The sequence below is a fragment of the Thalassophryne amazonica genome, chromosome 4, assembly GCF_902500255.1.
Source record: "Thalassophryne amazonica chromosome 4, fThaAma1.1, whole genome shotgun sequence".
NCBI lineage: Eukaryota > Metazoa > Chordata > Actinopteri > Batrachoidiformes > Batrachoididae > Thalassophryne > Thalassophryne amazonica.
In genome coordinates, this window is record NC_047106.1 from 38236895 (window position 1) to 38253303 (window position 16409).

The window sequence follows — 16409 nt, forward strand, 5'->3', positions numbered from 1 at the left end:
AAAAACCTTCACATTGTACATTTGGGGTGACTTAGAGGTGTGACAATCTCTCACAATATATTCACAGAAAAACTCAGGGGGACCAGCACACAGACAGCAGTGTGTGTGTGTGTGTTAAAACAGCTTGATGTTGTAAAACAACTGATAATGTATGCTAATTGATTTTTCTTGATCTCACCCCATTTCAAAGTACTTCTGAGATGTACAGTGCACCTCAGGCAGTGGAATTATTAAAATAATGTGTGGGGAGGGTTGAGCGTTTCAGCATATGTGGATGATTCGTAACGTAAGTTGCAAATGTGACTTTGTGTGAGTGAATTTCTCAAGTAATTTTAATAGGTTTTTGTGATCACTGATTCAGAACTGGAGTTTGTGCATTTCATCAGTTCACTTTTTGTACTCGTGGTTTTAGATCGACACAACGAATACAAAGTTCTCAGTTTGCAGTTATGTAATTGCTCATTTTTTCTATATTTTTTCTCATTTTACTTTCTCTCTCTCTCTCTCTCTCTCTCTCTCTCACACACACACACACACACATATATATATATGTGTGTGTGTGTGTGTTTGTACATACATACATTACATACAGAAAATCTTTTAATTTTGCTATAAATGTTTAATCCTTCTTTAAAAACATTATTTAGCCAGTAGATATGTTACACTTAAAAGAAAATCTCATTAATATTTATTATTTTAGCAAGTCTTTGATGTTTCATTACTTTGATCACTGACTTTCTGTGTCTGGTATATGCTAAGTTTTTATTTTGGTGAATTCAGCTCTGTACTAAAATATATCATGCAGCAGCTGCAACATTAGATTTCATGTAACAGCTAGAACCAAATAACAAATATTCATAGTTAGATGCACCTTAACCCTTTCTGAAAAGCTCCACTGGGACAGTGTTCTTCACAACATGCAGTGAAAGTGACTCCTGTTACATTGTTTGCGAAATATGTATTTGCAACTCATTTACGTGAATCTGTTTAATTAATAGGATCCCCATTAGCTGATGCCAAAACATCAGCTTGTCTTCCTGGCACCCAAACAATAAAGTCAAACATTACAATATCAGCTCATAAAATCTATCTTATTAAATAAAATTTACAAATAAAAAAATAAAGAAAACATCATACAAATTACATACAATTTAATGTATAAATCTCACTTAATCAAATACACTTGACCTATGTAATGTTAATTTAAAACCAGTCTTACTTTTAATGTCACAAATCTCCCCTGGAGGAGTGTTTCAGTATGCAACTGATCTATAAATACTGTCCTCTTCACAAAGTCAGACTTAGGTAAGAGTAACGTAATCCAACCGCTATTTGCCCCTCGACTGTTATATGCATGAATGTTTGAGCAGTAAGTTATGCTATTATAAAGAAATTTAGGAGTCTGAGTGTTAATAATTCTATGAAAATATCTAAGTACATTAGCAGATAGTCTATCCTCAACCCTCAACCAGGAGAGAGAATCATGCATTTCTGCAACACTTATTCTTGGAGAACAACCAAGAACCAATCTTGCAGGCTTGTTTTGGTCCACTTGTTTTTTTTTTTTTAGAAGACTGTTCGATGCAACAGACCAAACAACCAAATAGCAGTCCAAATGACACAAAACCAATGAGCAAACAACTTGACAAAACAACTGTGTTGAGAAATGGTGCGCATTTGTGAGTTATGGCAACAGTTTTGGCAATAACTTTGTTAATGTGATCAGAACATGACAATGTACAATCAAGCCAACGTCCAAGAAGCTTCACAGTTTTTACTTGCTGAATTGTTTGACTATCTATTTATATCTTCAATGCAGGATTATCAGATAATCTGTAGCTACAGCCAAACATTATACACTTTGTTTTTGATATATTAAGGATTAATTTATTTGTTTTGATATTCTAGGTGTTTACTTAAACTGTATTAGTTCATGAAAATTAATTGCAAAACTGGGCAGAGGGGATGAATTAGCTCAGCACATCCTCCACCAAGGTGCATTTGGTACTTCAACTATATTCCAACCCTTTAAGCACATTTGTTTTTGTTTTGGTTGATACACTGGTTAATGCACTGCATTTCTGTAGCACTTTTCCATCTGATGCAGACAGTTAAAGTGTTTTACAATGATGCCTCAACAACACAAAAACACACCTGTCTTTGTGAGCTGCCATGCAGGGTGTTCAACTGCCCACTGGCAGCAACTTGGGGATAAAGGGCATTGCACAGTGGCACTTTAGTGAGTTGCCTGTCTGATGGGGAATCGAACTGACGATCCTCTTGACACAAGCCTGCCTCTCTAACCTCCAGTATTGTAATATAGTGGTTTCATAATTTTAAAAATGCTCTCTCAGAATACTGTAGATCTGCCAAAAAATTTAATGGGATCTTTCTTCAATTTGCCTTGTGGGGGAATGTTTTTACATGTATTATCCCCTGCCAGCCATAAGCCCCAGAAGGGTGATATCAAATTGCACTCCATCTGTGAATGCGTGTGTATGTCACACTGTCTTGTGAATGTGATAACTTGAACAGAATTTGTCTGATTACCACCAAATTTGAAATGCACCTTCTAAACAAGTGTGTTTTGGATGAACTTGAATTTGAGTGTGAAGAGATAACTCAGCTATAACATTCATGCCTCTGAGTTCTTGGCCATCAAAAGCCACCGGGCAGAGGTGTGTAAAACTCTGTCTTCAGAAAGTAAAAGTCCAGTCACATATTTGTTCCATCTTCCTTATAAACCAGCTGATTGTAATTAGTTCAGTTAATTATTGAGATCACCTGTTTTAGGTGCACAGGTAGAAGCAACACATGGGAGGGTTTTTACTTTCAGAAGCTGGAGTTTTACACCTCTGCCACCAGGGATGGGCTTATTAGTGCAGCAGATAACTGAAACAATGACGCAAATGGTGATACAAGCACCAAAGTTGGTACAAATACTCCTTAGACATTACTCTTTTGAAAAAACCGACTGGCCACTTGAGTTTCAATAGGCGGCCAGGTAGGGGTCAATTGAAGAATTACACAGGGGTCAAGATTAAAAATGCTCAAATCATTTTGAAAACTATACAGCATTATTTGTCTGATGATAAAGATTCCAAAAAGGTATAGTTTGGACTATCTATGCCCGAATGATCAGGAGTTATGGGGTAAAAACAGCAAAAATGGTGACAAAGGTTAGTTTCAGTTTGTACAGGAGTCAAAAGTTAAAGTTCCTTCAATTTTGGTAAAAAGTGATGCAAATTATTGGCTGAGCTAATAGGATTAATAAATGGAATAGTTTTGATGTGTTGAATGTTTGGTCTCCAAAGTAAAGGTAAAACAAGGTCAACGTCCATTGGATTCTATGACATGTCATAAGTTACCCTGTAACATGATAACAAAGCATGATACATGGTCCAAACTATTCCTTTTTAAAACCCTGATAACTCAACTAATAATTTGCATCATTTTTTAAGAAAATTGAAGCAACTTTAACTTTTGACTCTTGTACAAACTGACACTGACCGTTGTCACCATTTTTGCTGTTTTTACCCCATAACTCCTGATCATTCGGTCATAGATAGTCCAAACTATACCTTTTTGGAACCTTTACAATCAGACAAATAATGTGGTGTAGTTTTCAAAATGATTTGAGCATTTTTAATTTTGACCCCTGTGTAATTCTTCAATTGACCCCTACCTTGCCGCCTATTGAAAATTCAAGTGGCCAGTCAGTTTTTTCAAAAGAGTAATGTCTAAGGAGTATTTGTGCCAACTTTGGTGCTTGTATCATCATTTGCACAATTTTGCTCTACATATTCTCTTAGCTGCTGCACTGTATGGAGTTATGAGGTTGCTGAATACAGATGGTTGGCAAACCTGGTTGCAGGAGATCAAAGGTCCAAGTCTTTTAGGTCATTTCAGTTCAATTCAATTTATTTATATCGTGCCAAATCGCAGTCACCCCAGGCTTCCCAAGGTCCTTCACATTGGTAAGGCCTTACCAACCCCTCTGAACAAACACATAGGGGACAGTGATAAGGAAAAAGTCCCTCTGGTCTTTTTGAGGAAGAAATCTTAAGCAGACCAGGCTAAGAGGGGTAAACCAATGCTTAGGCCATTCTAACACTAACAGAGAGCATAGAACAAAGTACAAATACACAAAATACAGACAAAAACATAATCAGTATGCAAAACAAAGTCCAGAACAGATCTGATTCTAAAAAGTCCCAATATTAAGTCAATGTTAATTCTTGCAGGTCTGCCTTTGGCCAGTTGTCTTCAGTGCATGAGTGGGCGTCCAGTGGTCCAGCAGGCGGTGACAGAATCCCAGGTCCAGTTTCAGCAACAGCACCTCAGACAGAGAGGAAGAGAGCATAATCAGTTGCCCAGAGCTAACAGCAGGGTCATTCCATCTGAAATCACCCAGTTTTGAAAAAAAATTCCAAGGTCACCCCTCAGCTTTATTCTCACAATTTTATACTTAATCACATTCCAAAGTTAGGGTGAAATACCACATATTAGGTCTGTATCTTGAATACTTTTGAAGTTACAGCCTTTGGAAATTTTTGTGAATTTTTCACATATCATGAAAACAGTGTTTTCTACCAACTGTGCATGTTAATAATGAGCTCCTTATATGCCTCACAGCTTTGAAACTGCTCATGCCAGGCTAACTTTTGGTGTAGAGTTGGGAAATCGTGGCAGTTTTGGTGTATCTAGTGTGATCTGCTTTCCACAAAGGCCTCAAAATGGTAGAAAACCCGAAATTGTACATGTCATTCGTATCTTTTTTCCCATGATGCACTGTTTCTTTCTCTTTTTGCTCTGTATGCACCACTCTGCATTTAATCATTAGTGATCGATCTCTGCTGCCCTCCACAGCATGTCTTTTTCCTGGTTCTCTCCCTCAGCCCCAACCAGTTCCAGCAGAAGACTGCCCCTCCCTGAGCCTGGTTCTGCTGGAGGTTTCTTCCTGTTAAAAGGGAGTTTTTCCTTCCCACTGTAGCCAAGTGCTTGCTCACAGGGGGTCGTTTTGACCGTTGGGGTTTTACATAATTATTGTATGGCCTTGCCTTACAATATAAAGCGCCTTGGGGCAACTGTTTGTTGTGATTTGGCGCTATATAAAAAAATTGATTGATTGATTGATTGATCTTTGATTAGTTCAAAATCAAAGAAATACACCAGCTATGGCTATAGAACTTTTTGTATGATGGTTTGTGATAGAATGAAACATATCTACATATTTAAATGATATAACAGGTTGTTTTAACAAAATTTATAGTTGTTGAAAAAAATGCTAATTTTGAAAAAGTGTCAAAATATGCCAATTTTCGTCACCCCAGATGCCAGTGTGGACAGTTGACTATCATAATTCATATTTTTACATATCTCAAGATGATATGCAATATACAGAGCTAATATTTTGGCATTTCACCATAACTTTGTAATAGGAATAACATATCAAACTGACAGAACAGAACTGAGGGATGACCTGGGAGCCTCTGGGTGAATTGAGATGGAATGACCCAGTAATGAAAGCAATAGATCCCAGCAGCAAACCAACAGAGAAGATGTGACAAATGTGTTTGCCAGCAGCTAGCCCTTCACTAACAGACCCAGAATTCAGATATAATGAGGATAAGACCTGCTCCATTGTTAATGACACAATTTAAATGACGAGTAAAATTGGTTTTATACTATGCCTATGTATGCCAGCCATATGAAAGGGAAAACATGAGACTTTAAGCTAGACATGAATCACTGCAGAGAGTCAGGCAGTTTTATCTCAGCAGGCAGATTGACTCACAGAATAGGCGCATGATGAGAGAAAGCTCGGCGGCCTCCTGACTTCTTTGTAACCTTAGGGACACTTGGTAATCCTGCATGCTGAGAATGCAGAACATGGGCTGGTACGTAAGGTTTAATTAGGTCGATCAGGGAGGGAGGCGGTACTCCGTGAAGGATTTTGTAAGTTAGTAACAAAACCTTAAAATAAGACCTTGCAGAGACAGGAAGCCAATGAAGGGAAGCCAACATCGGGGCAGTGTTGTCAAACTTTTTGCTTCTAGTCAAAGTTCTAGCAGCAGCATTTTGAACCAGTTGGAGACCCCTAATACTGGGCTGCAGTAAAGCAGAGAATAGGGCATTGCAGTAAATCAATCTAGAAGAGACAAAGGCATGGATCAGAGTGTCTGCATCAGCCATAGATATGCCAGGACTAATCCAGGCAATATTACAGAGGTGGAAGAAAGCAGTCCTCATGAGTTCTCTAATGTGTAGGTCAAAGGACAGTGTGGGATAGAAGATCCTGGTGCTTCCTGTCTTACTGTATGGTTGTGAGACTTGAACCCTAACCAGTCACCTAAGGTGAGGATTAAATGTCTTTGGCATTCAGTCTCATCGGAGAATTCTCGGCTATCTGCTACTGCTGTCAGTGGATCAGCGACTTAGAGAGACTCAAATGAGGAACATCAGTTGAATTTTGAGACAACATCAGCTCCAACATTTTGGCCACGTGGTGTGTTTGTGCATGATCCAGCACACGGGTATCTCACTGTTGAGGACCCCAGCAACTGGAAAAGATATAAGGGGACACCCATGTTTCACTTAGCTGAGGCGGATAGATGGCTATTTTCAAGAATGTAGGTGGTTGCTACTCGGGGTTCAGGCCGTTCCGTTGCGTGGTAGATGTGGTGCCAAGTGGCTTATGCATATGCTCCCAGACTTGACAAACAGACTCCATAAATATTGTTGGAGGTATTAAAAGAATGAAAAATATGTGATGGATTCAATGATCAGAAACAACAGAACAAAGAGTTGCTTTGTAATGTCTCTAGACTAGCAGTCCTGACTTCCATCCACAAGTTTGATTTCAGTTTTAGAAAGGGGTGGAAATAAAGAGCACGTGCACGCACGCACACACACACACGTACATATTATAAACATGTATCACTCTGATCTTTTTTACAGTCATGAAATAATACATGTGGATTCACCATTCGGAATGACTCTATTCCGGTTTGAGCCCTTGATGTAAACGTGTCCACTCATAGGCAGAGTGACTCATTTAAAAAGTTCAGTTTTGTGTCACTGAGTTTGTGATGTGTGTTTTGTCTCTCTCTTCCTCACAGGAGTACCATTCTGTGAGCTGCGGGAACACTTTGGAGAGGAGTTCTTTAACGTCTGCTTTGAAGAAAACGTGCGTGTCCTCCGGGCTGTGGGCAGCAATCTCCAGGACTTCTTCAATGGCTTTGATGCCATTTTGGAGCACATTCGCACCTCTACCGGACGTCGCGCCTCTTCTGAAAGTCCTTCCTTTCAGTGCAAGGATCCCCATGAACAGGAGACAGGGAAACGGAAGTTAGACAAAGCGGGAGAGGTGGGAGAAAGAGATGGAAGAGGGACGGTGTTGCTTCTTCATTGCTTCAACCCAGCTCCTGTTGTTGGATTGGTCATGCCGGGACTAATCACAGCTGTTGCCAGGCAGATTTTTCGTTCAGAAGTTGAGGTGGAAGAGGTGCCACCTCTGACTCCGTTATTTCCCAGTGACGATACCGAACACACAGACGATGACTCCTCAACTCCCACTCCGACTGCATCCCCAGCTACTTCCCCGTCCTCTTCACCTTCACCTCCGTCTTCTTTCCCAACATCTGCTCCCACAGTTTGCCTGTCGTTCCAAATCCAAGAGATATCTCCTTCTTCTCTTTCTTCTCTCTCCAATGCCTCTTCAGTGAGCTCCACTCGAGCTCCTCTTTCACTCTCCACAAACCCCAGTGACCTGTGCATTGGGCTGGCCACATTTTGTCGCGCCTTCCCATTCCACCTTGTCCTAGGGCCTCGCATGGAGCTTCTGCAGCTTGGAGAAGGCTTGAGGAAGCAGGCTCGCATTGAGTCTCATCGGGGTCTCTCATTTAAGGACTGCTTTGAGATCATCTCACCCAGGATGGAGCCTTCATTTCAAGGCATCCTGTTGAGGCTTGCATCTCCATTTACAATCCGGACCAGGCCGGACTCTGCACAGGCTGGTGCAAAGGAGAAGGTAAATACACATGTCCTACTACAAAGCTGTGGCTCCAGTCCAGTGGTGGGCACAGCTTGCCTGAAAGTGAGCTTCCATAACCTGCTAATCCATAAACACCTTGGTTCCATGTAGCATATGGACTGTCTCTTAAAATACGTGACACGCCATCTAATGGTCAACATAGACAAATGCATTTCAATACAGAGACCACAGCAGCCAGGGTGGGCTGTTTAACCTGTTTTACATCATCCATTTTTGTGGAATAAGCTCACAGAACACTATGGAGGCTAAACAAGAGCCAGCAAGTTTGTCTCTTGCCATGACAAAAAGTAGGTAATATTGACAATATGTTACAGTCACTAAATTATTAGTTACTGAAATGAAGGAGCAAGCTTGTTAGCTTTTGCAATCATTATCAGCTTTTCAGAGCTCGCTTCCTGGCACACAATGCACAGTCTCTCCAAAATCAACATCAAAACTATCCAGTGGCTTTGCCCTTCTGTAGATGCCCAGCAGTTTTCCCACAATGCACTCCGATTTATCCGGTAAAGACAAGAGCAATGGCAAGAACACAAGCTTCACGTTTTTTGACTCACCCAAATTAACTGGTCTGAAAAGAAGGAAAGTGGGTCATACAGGTTGTTTTTGTGATGCTCCTTGTACAGCAACTGATCTGGGAAGGATAAGGTGCTTGGAATCAAGAGCTCATACTACACATTCCACACAAAGAACAATATGCAGAGCAAACCAAGATGTTTTCCCCACAAATCTTGGATGAAACTGTGCACTCAAGATGTTCCGATATTTAAAAATGTGAATCCACTGGATAGTTTTTTCAATACACTAGAGTCAAATTCTGGACCAGAAAAAATAAACAAGCAGAACCGAGACTGCCATAGTAGCAAACGGTTAAAGGGCTGTACCTACTTACACATTCACGATGTGGAACTGAGGCATATAACTGTAAAATATAAAAGCTATCACTTTATTTTATGCATTTAGATTTGGCTTGTTTTTTTTTTTTTTTTTTCTAAAACCTTGAAAAATAGACCTAAAGAATGGAAACTGTGATATATTTTAGCGTAAACATAGACGTTCCCAAAAACCTTTAGCATACCAAGATCAGATGGTGATCAAGATCTACATCAACAATTCAACGAACAAATGAAATTAAACAGTAGTTTCCATTCAACATACATTATATTCACAGCCAAGAAAGTATTAAACAAATAAGAAATATTAAGAAATACAAATGTAAAATAATTTTAATAATTTAATTTCCTCAAGGTGACGCTTGTTGCCTTTGCGCAACGTGTCAATTTCACTTACTGGATTAGCATGTAAACTCCAACAGGAGGAAATATGTATGGTTTTAGGGTTTACAAAGGTTTTCTGCCTTGTAAACATGATTTAAAAATGTTAACTGAGTTAAGGGAACTAAATTTCATAGAAGCTAACTGGTTTGCTAATGCTTTTCAAAGTTAGCTAAAAAGCTGATCTGCAAACAAAAAGTTAGCTTCTCCAAACGGAACTGTGCCACCACTGCGCAAATCCGACATTTTACAGTATCCCAAACAATTATTGCTGCCATACATCCAAATCCGGAAATGAAATTATTTTTACCCGTGGGCAAAACATGGCCATCGTGTATTGCGAAGATTTTGCCCCTGTCCGTCCATCTGTCCGTCCATCTGTCCATCCGTCCATCGGTCTGTGTTCAGCATACGAGGTCTGTTAGAAAAGTATCCGACCTTTTTATTTTTTCAAAAACCTGATTGATTTGAATCACGTGTGCTTGCATGAGCCAACCTTGAACCTTCGTGCGCATGCAGAATTTTTTTCACGCCTGTCGGTTCCGTCATTTGCTTGTAAGCAGCCTTTGTGTGACGATGGGTGTAGTCTCTTGTCGTTTTTTCTTTGCAAGGAAATGGCAGAATGACTGGAGCAGCGCGACTGCATCAAATTTTGCCAGAAACTGGGCGACAGCCAGGTGGAAACCATTCGGATTATTCAGACGGCTTTCGGTGACGATCCTCTGGGCATCACACAGATTAAGGAGCGGCACAACTGGTTTAAAGATGGCCGCACAACGGTGGAGAGCGCGCCGCGCTCCGATCGGCATCAACACGCTGAAACGACCGGATCATTTCCAAAGTGAACTCTGTGATGATATGGGACCGTCGTGTGATTATCCGTGAAATTGCGGAAGAGGTGGACATCAGCACTTTTTTTGGCACATTCCACTGTGACAGAAGATTTTGCCATTAAAAGAGTGGTGGCGAAATTCATCGGCACAAAGCTGATGGCGCAGCAACAGCACCTCCGTGATGAAGTCTCACAGGACATGTTGTGACATGCCCAGCTCGTCAACCATTCGGAAGATTCAGATGGCTTTTGGAGGCTTTTCAGTCGTGTGACTATCCGAGAAATTGTGGACAAGCTGGACATGTCAGGGCATGTTACAACATGTCCTGTGAGGCTTCATCATGGAGGCGCTGTTGCTGCACCATCAGCTTTGTGCCGATGAATTTCGCTGCCACACTTTTCATGGCAAAATGTTCTGTCACATTGGAATGTGCCGAAAAAGTGCTGATGTCCACCTCTTCCGCAATTTCTCGGATAATCACACGGGTATTTTAGCTTTGGGTTATATTTGAAATATAAAATCCATTTCTGATTGTTGGGGTTATTAGCAGGGTGGGTCATCAAATAATGTCTCTTGGAAAGCATCACTCCTTGACACATTGAGAATAGGACAATACTGTGAGTCAGCTTTGACTTGGGTTCCAGTTTGCCAGAAACAATCATTCTCAGTGGTATGCTGTATCCATTTCTATTATTGACTGACTGATCTCCACAGGCTGTCAGTGACAACACAAAACACCCTGATGTGAAATGAAACAGACAGACTGATCAGTTCAACTGCAGTTCAGCATGTGTGAGTTAGTGAGACGTGTCCTCTAAGCTTAACTCACACTAATAAAATTAGATTTAGGGGAGAAAATGTGGAGTTTCCTTACCACTGTCGCCTGTGTGTTTGCTCTAGGGGTTGGTAAGGCTAGACCTTACTTGTATGAAGCGCCTTGAGGCAACTTTGTTGTGATTTGGCACTATATAAATGAAATAAATTGAATTGCATGAATTGGATTTATTGGTCTGAAAAGGACATTCTTTAGGGAGTCAGTGAAGGCTATGTGCAAAGGATAAAAAAAGAAATCTAAAATGGTAAAATATCATAACTTATTAAAACATAACTGACAAACCCACATGGCACCAGAAGCATAAAAAGTATTCAATTTAAATCACAACAAAGTTGCCTCAAGGCGATTCACACAAGTAAGGTCTAACCTTACCAAACCCCAGAGCAAGCACACAGGCAACAGTGGTAAGAAAAAACTCCCTGGAAAGGACTTTTTTTTTTACACTTTTATGCTACGTCTTTGGAAATGTGACTTTTCAGCACAAATTTTCTCCCCTAAATCTAATTTTATGAGTGTGAGTTAAGCTTAGAGGACACGCCTCACTAACTCACACATGCTGAACTGCAGGTGAAATGATCAGTCTCTCTGTTTCATTTCACAGCAGGGTGTTTGGTGTTGTCACTGACAGCCTGTGGAGATCAGTCAGTCAATAATAGAAATGGATACAGAAGAAACCTCAAGCAGACCAGACTCAAAGGGGTGGCCCTCTGCTTGGGCCATGCTACCAACACAAATTACAAAACAATTCACAAGATGAATATACAGGAAATGTTGCTGGTGCACAGGACAGGAGAGTTTCCGGAACAGATACCACACCCACCTCTGGATGGAGCCGCACTTCAAACAGAGAGAAAAGAAAAAAACAGAATCAGGCATCAGAAGGACAACAAATACAGTGTAATTTGTCAGCATTAAGAAACAAGAAAGACAAAAGAAATACTAAGGTGATATATAAAGGGAGAAAAGCAGGGGGCCTAAGATGGACACCTGTGGAACCCCAAATTTCATGTCACTAAGGTTAGAGGTTGTGTTATTGTACAAAACACAGTGAGAATGACTGGTCAAGTATGACATCAACCATGCAAGGGCACTCCCAGTTATCCCAAAATGATTCTCCAGCCTATCGAGTAGAATATGATGATCCACGATATCAAATGCAGCACTGAGATCTTACAGCACCAGAACCTTAGTGGTGTCCGAATCCATTGCAAGCAGAAGATCATTCACCACTTTAGTGAGAGCCGTCTCTGTGGAACGATATTTTCTAAAAGCAGACTGCAGTAGCTCAAAGAGATTATTCTCAGTAAGACAGTCCATGAGCTGCCGTGAAACCACTTTTTCCAGAATTTTAGAGCAAAATGATAGATGTGATATCGACCTATAATTTTTCAATACACTATGGTCAAGATTAGATTTCTTAAGTAATGGGCTAATCACTGTAGATTTGAAACATTTAGGAACAGATCCAGAAGTTAATGAGAGATTAATAATTTCCAGCATAGTCGGCCCAAGAGTGGGCCACAGGTCCTTAAACGATTTTGTTGGTATAGGATCAAATAAGCAGGTTGTGCTTTTTGTAGACGTTATGAGTTTTGTCAACACGCCTAGGAAGATATTATCAAATTCTGTAAATCTAGGTAATACCTCAATAATGGCACTGACCTCATTAGCAGGCTGTAATTGCTGCCAAATGTAATGTAATTGCAGAGATGTTCAATCAAATTCAGGTCTGGGCTCTGGCTGGGCCACTCAAGGACATTCACAGAGTTGTCATGAAGCCACTCCTTTGATATCTTGGCTGTGTGCTTACGGTCAGTGTACTGCTGAAAGATGAACCGTTGCCTCATTCTCAGGTCAAGAGTGCTCTGGAGCAGGTTGTCTTCCAGGATGTCTCTGTACAGTGGCTTAGTGGTTAGCACTGTTGCCTCACAGCATGAAGGTCATGTGTTCGATTCCTACCTGTGGCCTATCTGTGTGGAGTTTGCATGTTCTTCCTGTGCTTGCGTGGGTTTCTTCCAGGTGCTCCTTTTCCTCCCACATTTAAAGACATACGGGTTAGGTGAATTGGAAACTGTATCCAGGTCTCCCCTGCAAACTAGATCTATGGGACTAACCTGGTTAAATAAAGGTTAAATACACTGGTGCATTCATCTTTCCCTCACTTCTGACTAGTCTCCCAGTTCCTGCTACTGAAAAACATCCCCATAACATGATGCTGCCACCACCATGCTTCACTGTAGGGATGGTGCCTGTTTTTTTTTCCAAACATGACACTTGGCATTCACACTAAAGAGTTCAATCTTTGTCTCATCAGACCAGAGAATTTTGTTTTTCTCATGGTCTGAGAGTCCTATGGATGATGGAGGCCACTGTGCTGATTGGGACCTTCCAAGCAGCAGAAATGTTTCTGTACCCTTCCCCAGATTTGTGCCTCGAGACAATCCTGTCTCAGAGCTCTGCAGACAATTCCTTTGACTTCATCCTTTGTTTGTGCTCTGACATGCACTGTGTTCCAAATCATGTCCAATCATCTGAATTTATCTCAAGGATCTCAAGGATGATCAGTGGAAGCAGGATGCACCTGAGCTCAATTTTGAGCTTCATGGCAAAAGCTGTGGTATGTACATGTGATTTCCTAGCTTTTTTATTTTTAATAAATTTGCAAAAATCTAAAACAAACAAACAAACAAAAAAACAAACAAACAAAAAAACAAAACAAAAACAAAAACAAACAAAAAAAACAAAACAACCCTGACATTATGGGGTATTGTGTGTAGAATTTTGAGGAAAAAAAATGATCCATCATCCATTTTGGAATAGGGCTGTACCATACAAAATGTGGATAAAGTGAAGTTCTGTGAATACTTTCTGGATGTATTGTACACTCAGTTACAATGTCCAGTTCAAATTTGATGACAATGAGATATTTTTGTTGAAGTTATCATGTACATAATAAAGCAACATATGCATGGATGCACACATTCACCACTGGGATTGCAATTCTGTATTGCGGGTGTTAATACATGTAAGTAAAATTGGCACAATATTTGTACAATTGTTTAACAGTACATTTGGGCACTTGGGAGTTATTAAGACAGGTTTTGTGGGCATGAATTGTAAATGGGCTACGTTTTTATTGCAATCTTCCATCTAAATCAGATAGTCAAAGTCTGTCTCTGGACTGACTCTGGGGAACATTCCAGTGACTGCAGGGAAGGTATTGTTGACAGCTTGGACAGACCACAAGCCAGGATGCTTTCTGGGCCGCATAAGGCCACCAGGCCAATTATAATGTCGAGCAGTGTCTGAGGCGGTATCTCTCTAGATTACCTAGGTTTGCTTTCCAGTAACTATGTGCCTTTTCAACTTAGTGAGGCTGCCCCATGTGCCTGCACCCTTGTAACACATAAGGACCCCCAAAGGTGGTGCAGGGCTGCTATCATTGGTTGCTGAGTTGAGATGGTACTACCCTGGGGTGATTGCACTGCAAGGTGTATTTCACAAGTGGGTGCAATATTTGTACAGTTGTTTAACAGTACATTTTGGGTAATTGGGAAGTTGGGGGTTATTAAGATTCAGTTATTTGGGTATAAATGGTAAACTGCATTTCTATTGCATTTTTACATTTTAAATCAGATTCTCAAAGTGCTTTAAAATAATGCTTCACATTCACACACACGCGGCAAAAACAAATAGTAATGAATAAACTGTAATAAATACATATGTTACTTTAATATACTCATATAAAATAGTGTTCTGCATTAATATTTTGTACTACAAAAGTTGCAGATCTGTTCTGCTTTTTCCTGAGAGTGCAGACACTTTAAAACCATAGCTGTCACTGATTTTGAGGCAGCTCTCAGCCATTAGTTGAAAATTTCTCACAGCTGTTGAAAGATTTGAAGAGTTCTGTTTGCATGACATTTGTTCTTTGTGTTTCTTCTCTTACGTCTTGTGTTGTGCTTCATCCCATCTAGCTGGGGGCTAAGTCTGTGAACGCACCAGATAAAGTAGGATGAAAATGTCTTTGATCCCTGCGGGGAAATAAGGCCACTGTAGAGTCAAACACACATAGTCACCTTGTATACATGCAAAGCTGTCAAACCATCATGCTCAAATAAATGTAATATAAGATTGTATTTGCAGAGAATTGTAGGCAATTTGTTTTGGTGCAGGATGTTTGTAGTGTTTGCTGCATCCAGAGATCATGTCACATAAATATGCAAAACTGGCTTTTATTGTTGTTCTTCCATTCCCCCCCCCCCCGCGCGCGTCCCCGTCCCCCCGCCCCACATTCCTAATAGACCGGGAGCTGTGGGGGTGAACCTGGTTTTGCTGGATAAAGTTTTTTCTCTGCTGTTTCTTATAGCCTTGGGATAGGTAAACAAGAATCAAGAAGGTGCCCGGTGATATCCCTTGGGCAACTCCAGATATGAATCCATTTGATAATAACCTGCCCAAAGCATGAAAAATTGATATGTCTTCAGATAGCTTGGTGCAAACACTTATGAAATACATCCAGTATGCTTTCTGGGCCACATAAGGCCACCAGGGCAATTATAATGTCGAGCAGTGTCTGAGGCGGTATCTCTCTAGATTACCTAGGTTTGCGTTCCAGTAACTATGTTCCTTTTCAACTTAGTGAGGATGCCCCGTTTGCCTGCACCCTTGTAACACATAAGGACCCCCAAGGGACCCTGGTTTCAACCTTCTCTACTATCCAGTATGCTGTTTCTCACAGCCTTGGGCTAGTTTAAACAGAATCCATAGTGTACCTGGTGATATCCCTCCGGTATATGCTCAAGGTCTGTCATCTGGGCAGCCTCCAAAATACAACAAGGACTTTATAAATGATTATTCAAACTTCCTTGCAGGACTGTTGCCCGACTATGATCGTCTTCTTCTTGTTGGCGATTTTAATATCCATGTCTGCTGCCCTGACAAGCCCATGGTGGAGGATTTTTTAAACTTAGTGGACTCTTTTAATTTGAAGCAGTGGGTGTCTGGCCCCACACACCAACATGGACATACATTAGACTTGTTTTTTTCCCCATGGTCTGCTTGTGTCAAACTTAGAAATCGGTGACTTTGTTTTTTCTGATCATGCACCAGTCTTTTTTAGTGTTGAACTCTCTTGTGTACCTGAGAAGTGCTGCGCATCTGTCAGACTCCATCAGGCTATTGACCCCCTCACTGCCGAACGTTTTTCTGCTGCCTTCTCTGCTGCCTGTGTGCTCCCCGTTTCACCCGCGGCTTATACGGAGGAGCTGTGTTGTCGGTTTAACTCCTCCTGCCTTTCTATAATGGACTTTGTGGCTCCTCTAAAACCCAGGCGGTCTAAGTCTAGATCTGAACCCTGGCTTAATGAGAGAACCTGTGCTGCCAGACTGGAATGTCACAGAGCTGAACGCAGG

At 40.8% G+C, this 16409-nt stretch overlaps 1 protein-coding gene across 1 annotated transcript in view; it reads left to right on the plus strand.

Annotated features, from left to right (window-relative positions):
- The window catches only part of gucy1a2 (guanylate cyclase 1, soluble, alpha 2), a 269867-nt gene that overhangs the window by 87176 nt on the left and 166282 nt on the right, over positions 1-16409 (plus strand). Inside the window, exon 4 of the mRNA XM_034169417.1 lies at positions 7122-8032. Within this exon, the coding sequence (XP_034025308.1) occupies positions 7122-8032 (911 nt within the window). The remainder of the gene's footprint in view (positions 1-7121; positions 8033-16409) is intronic.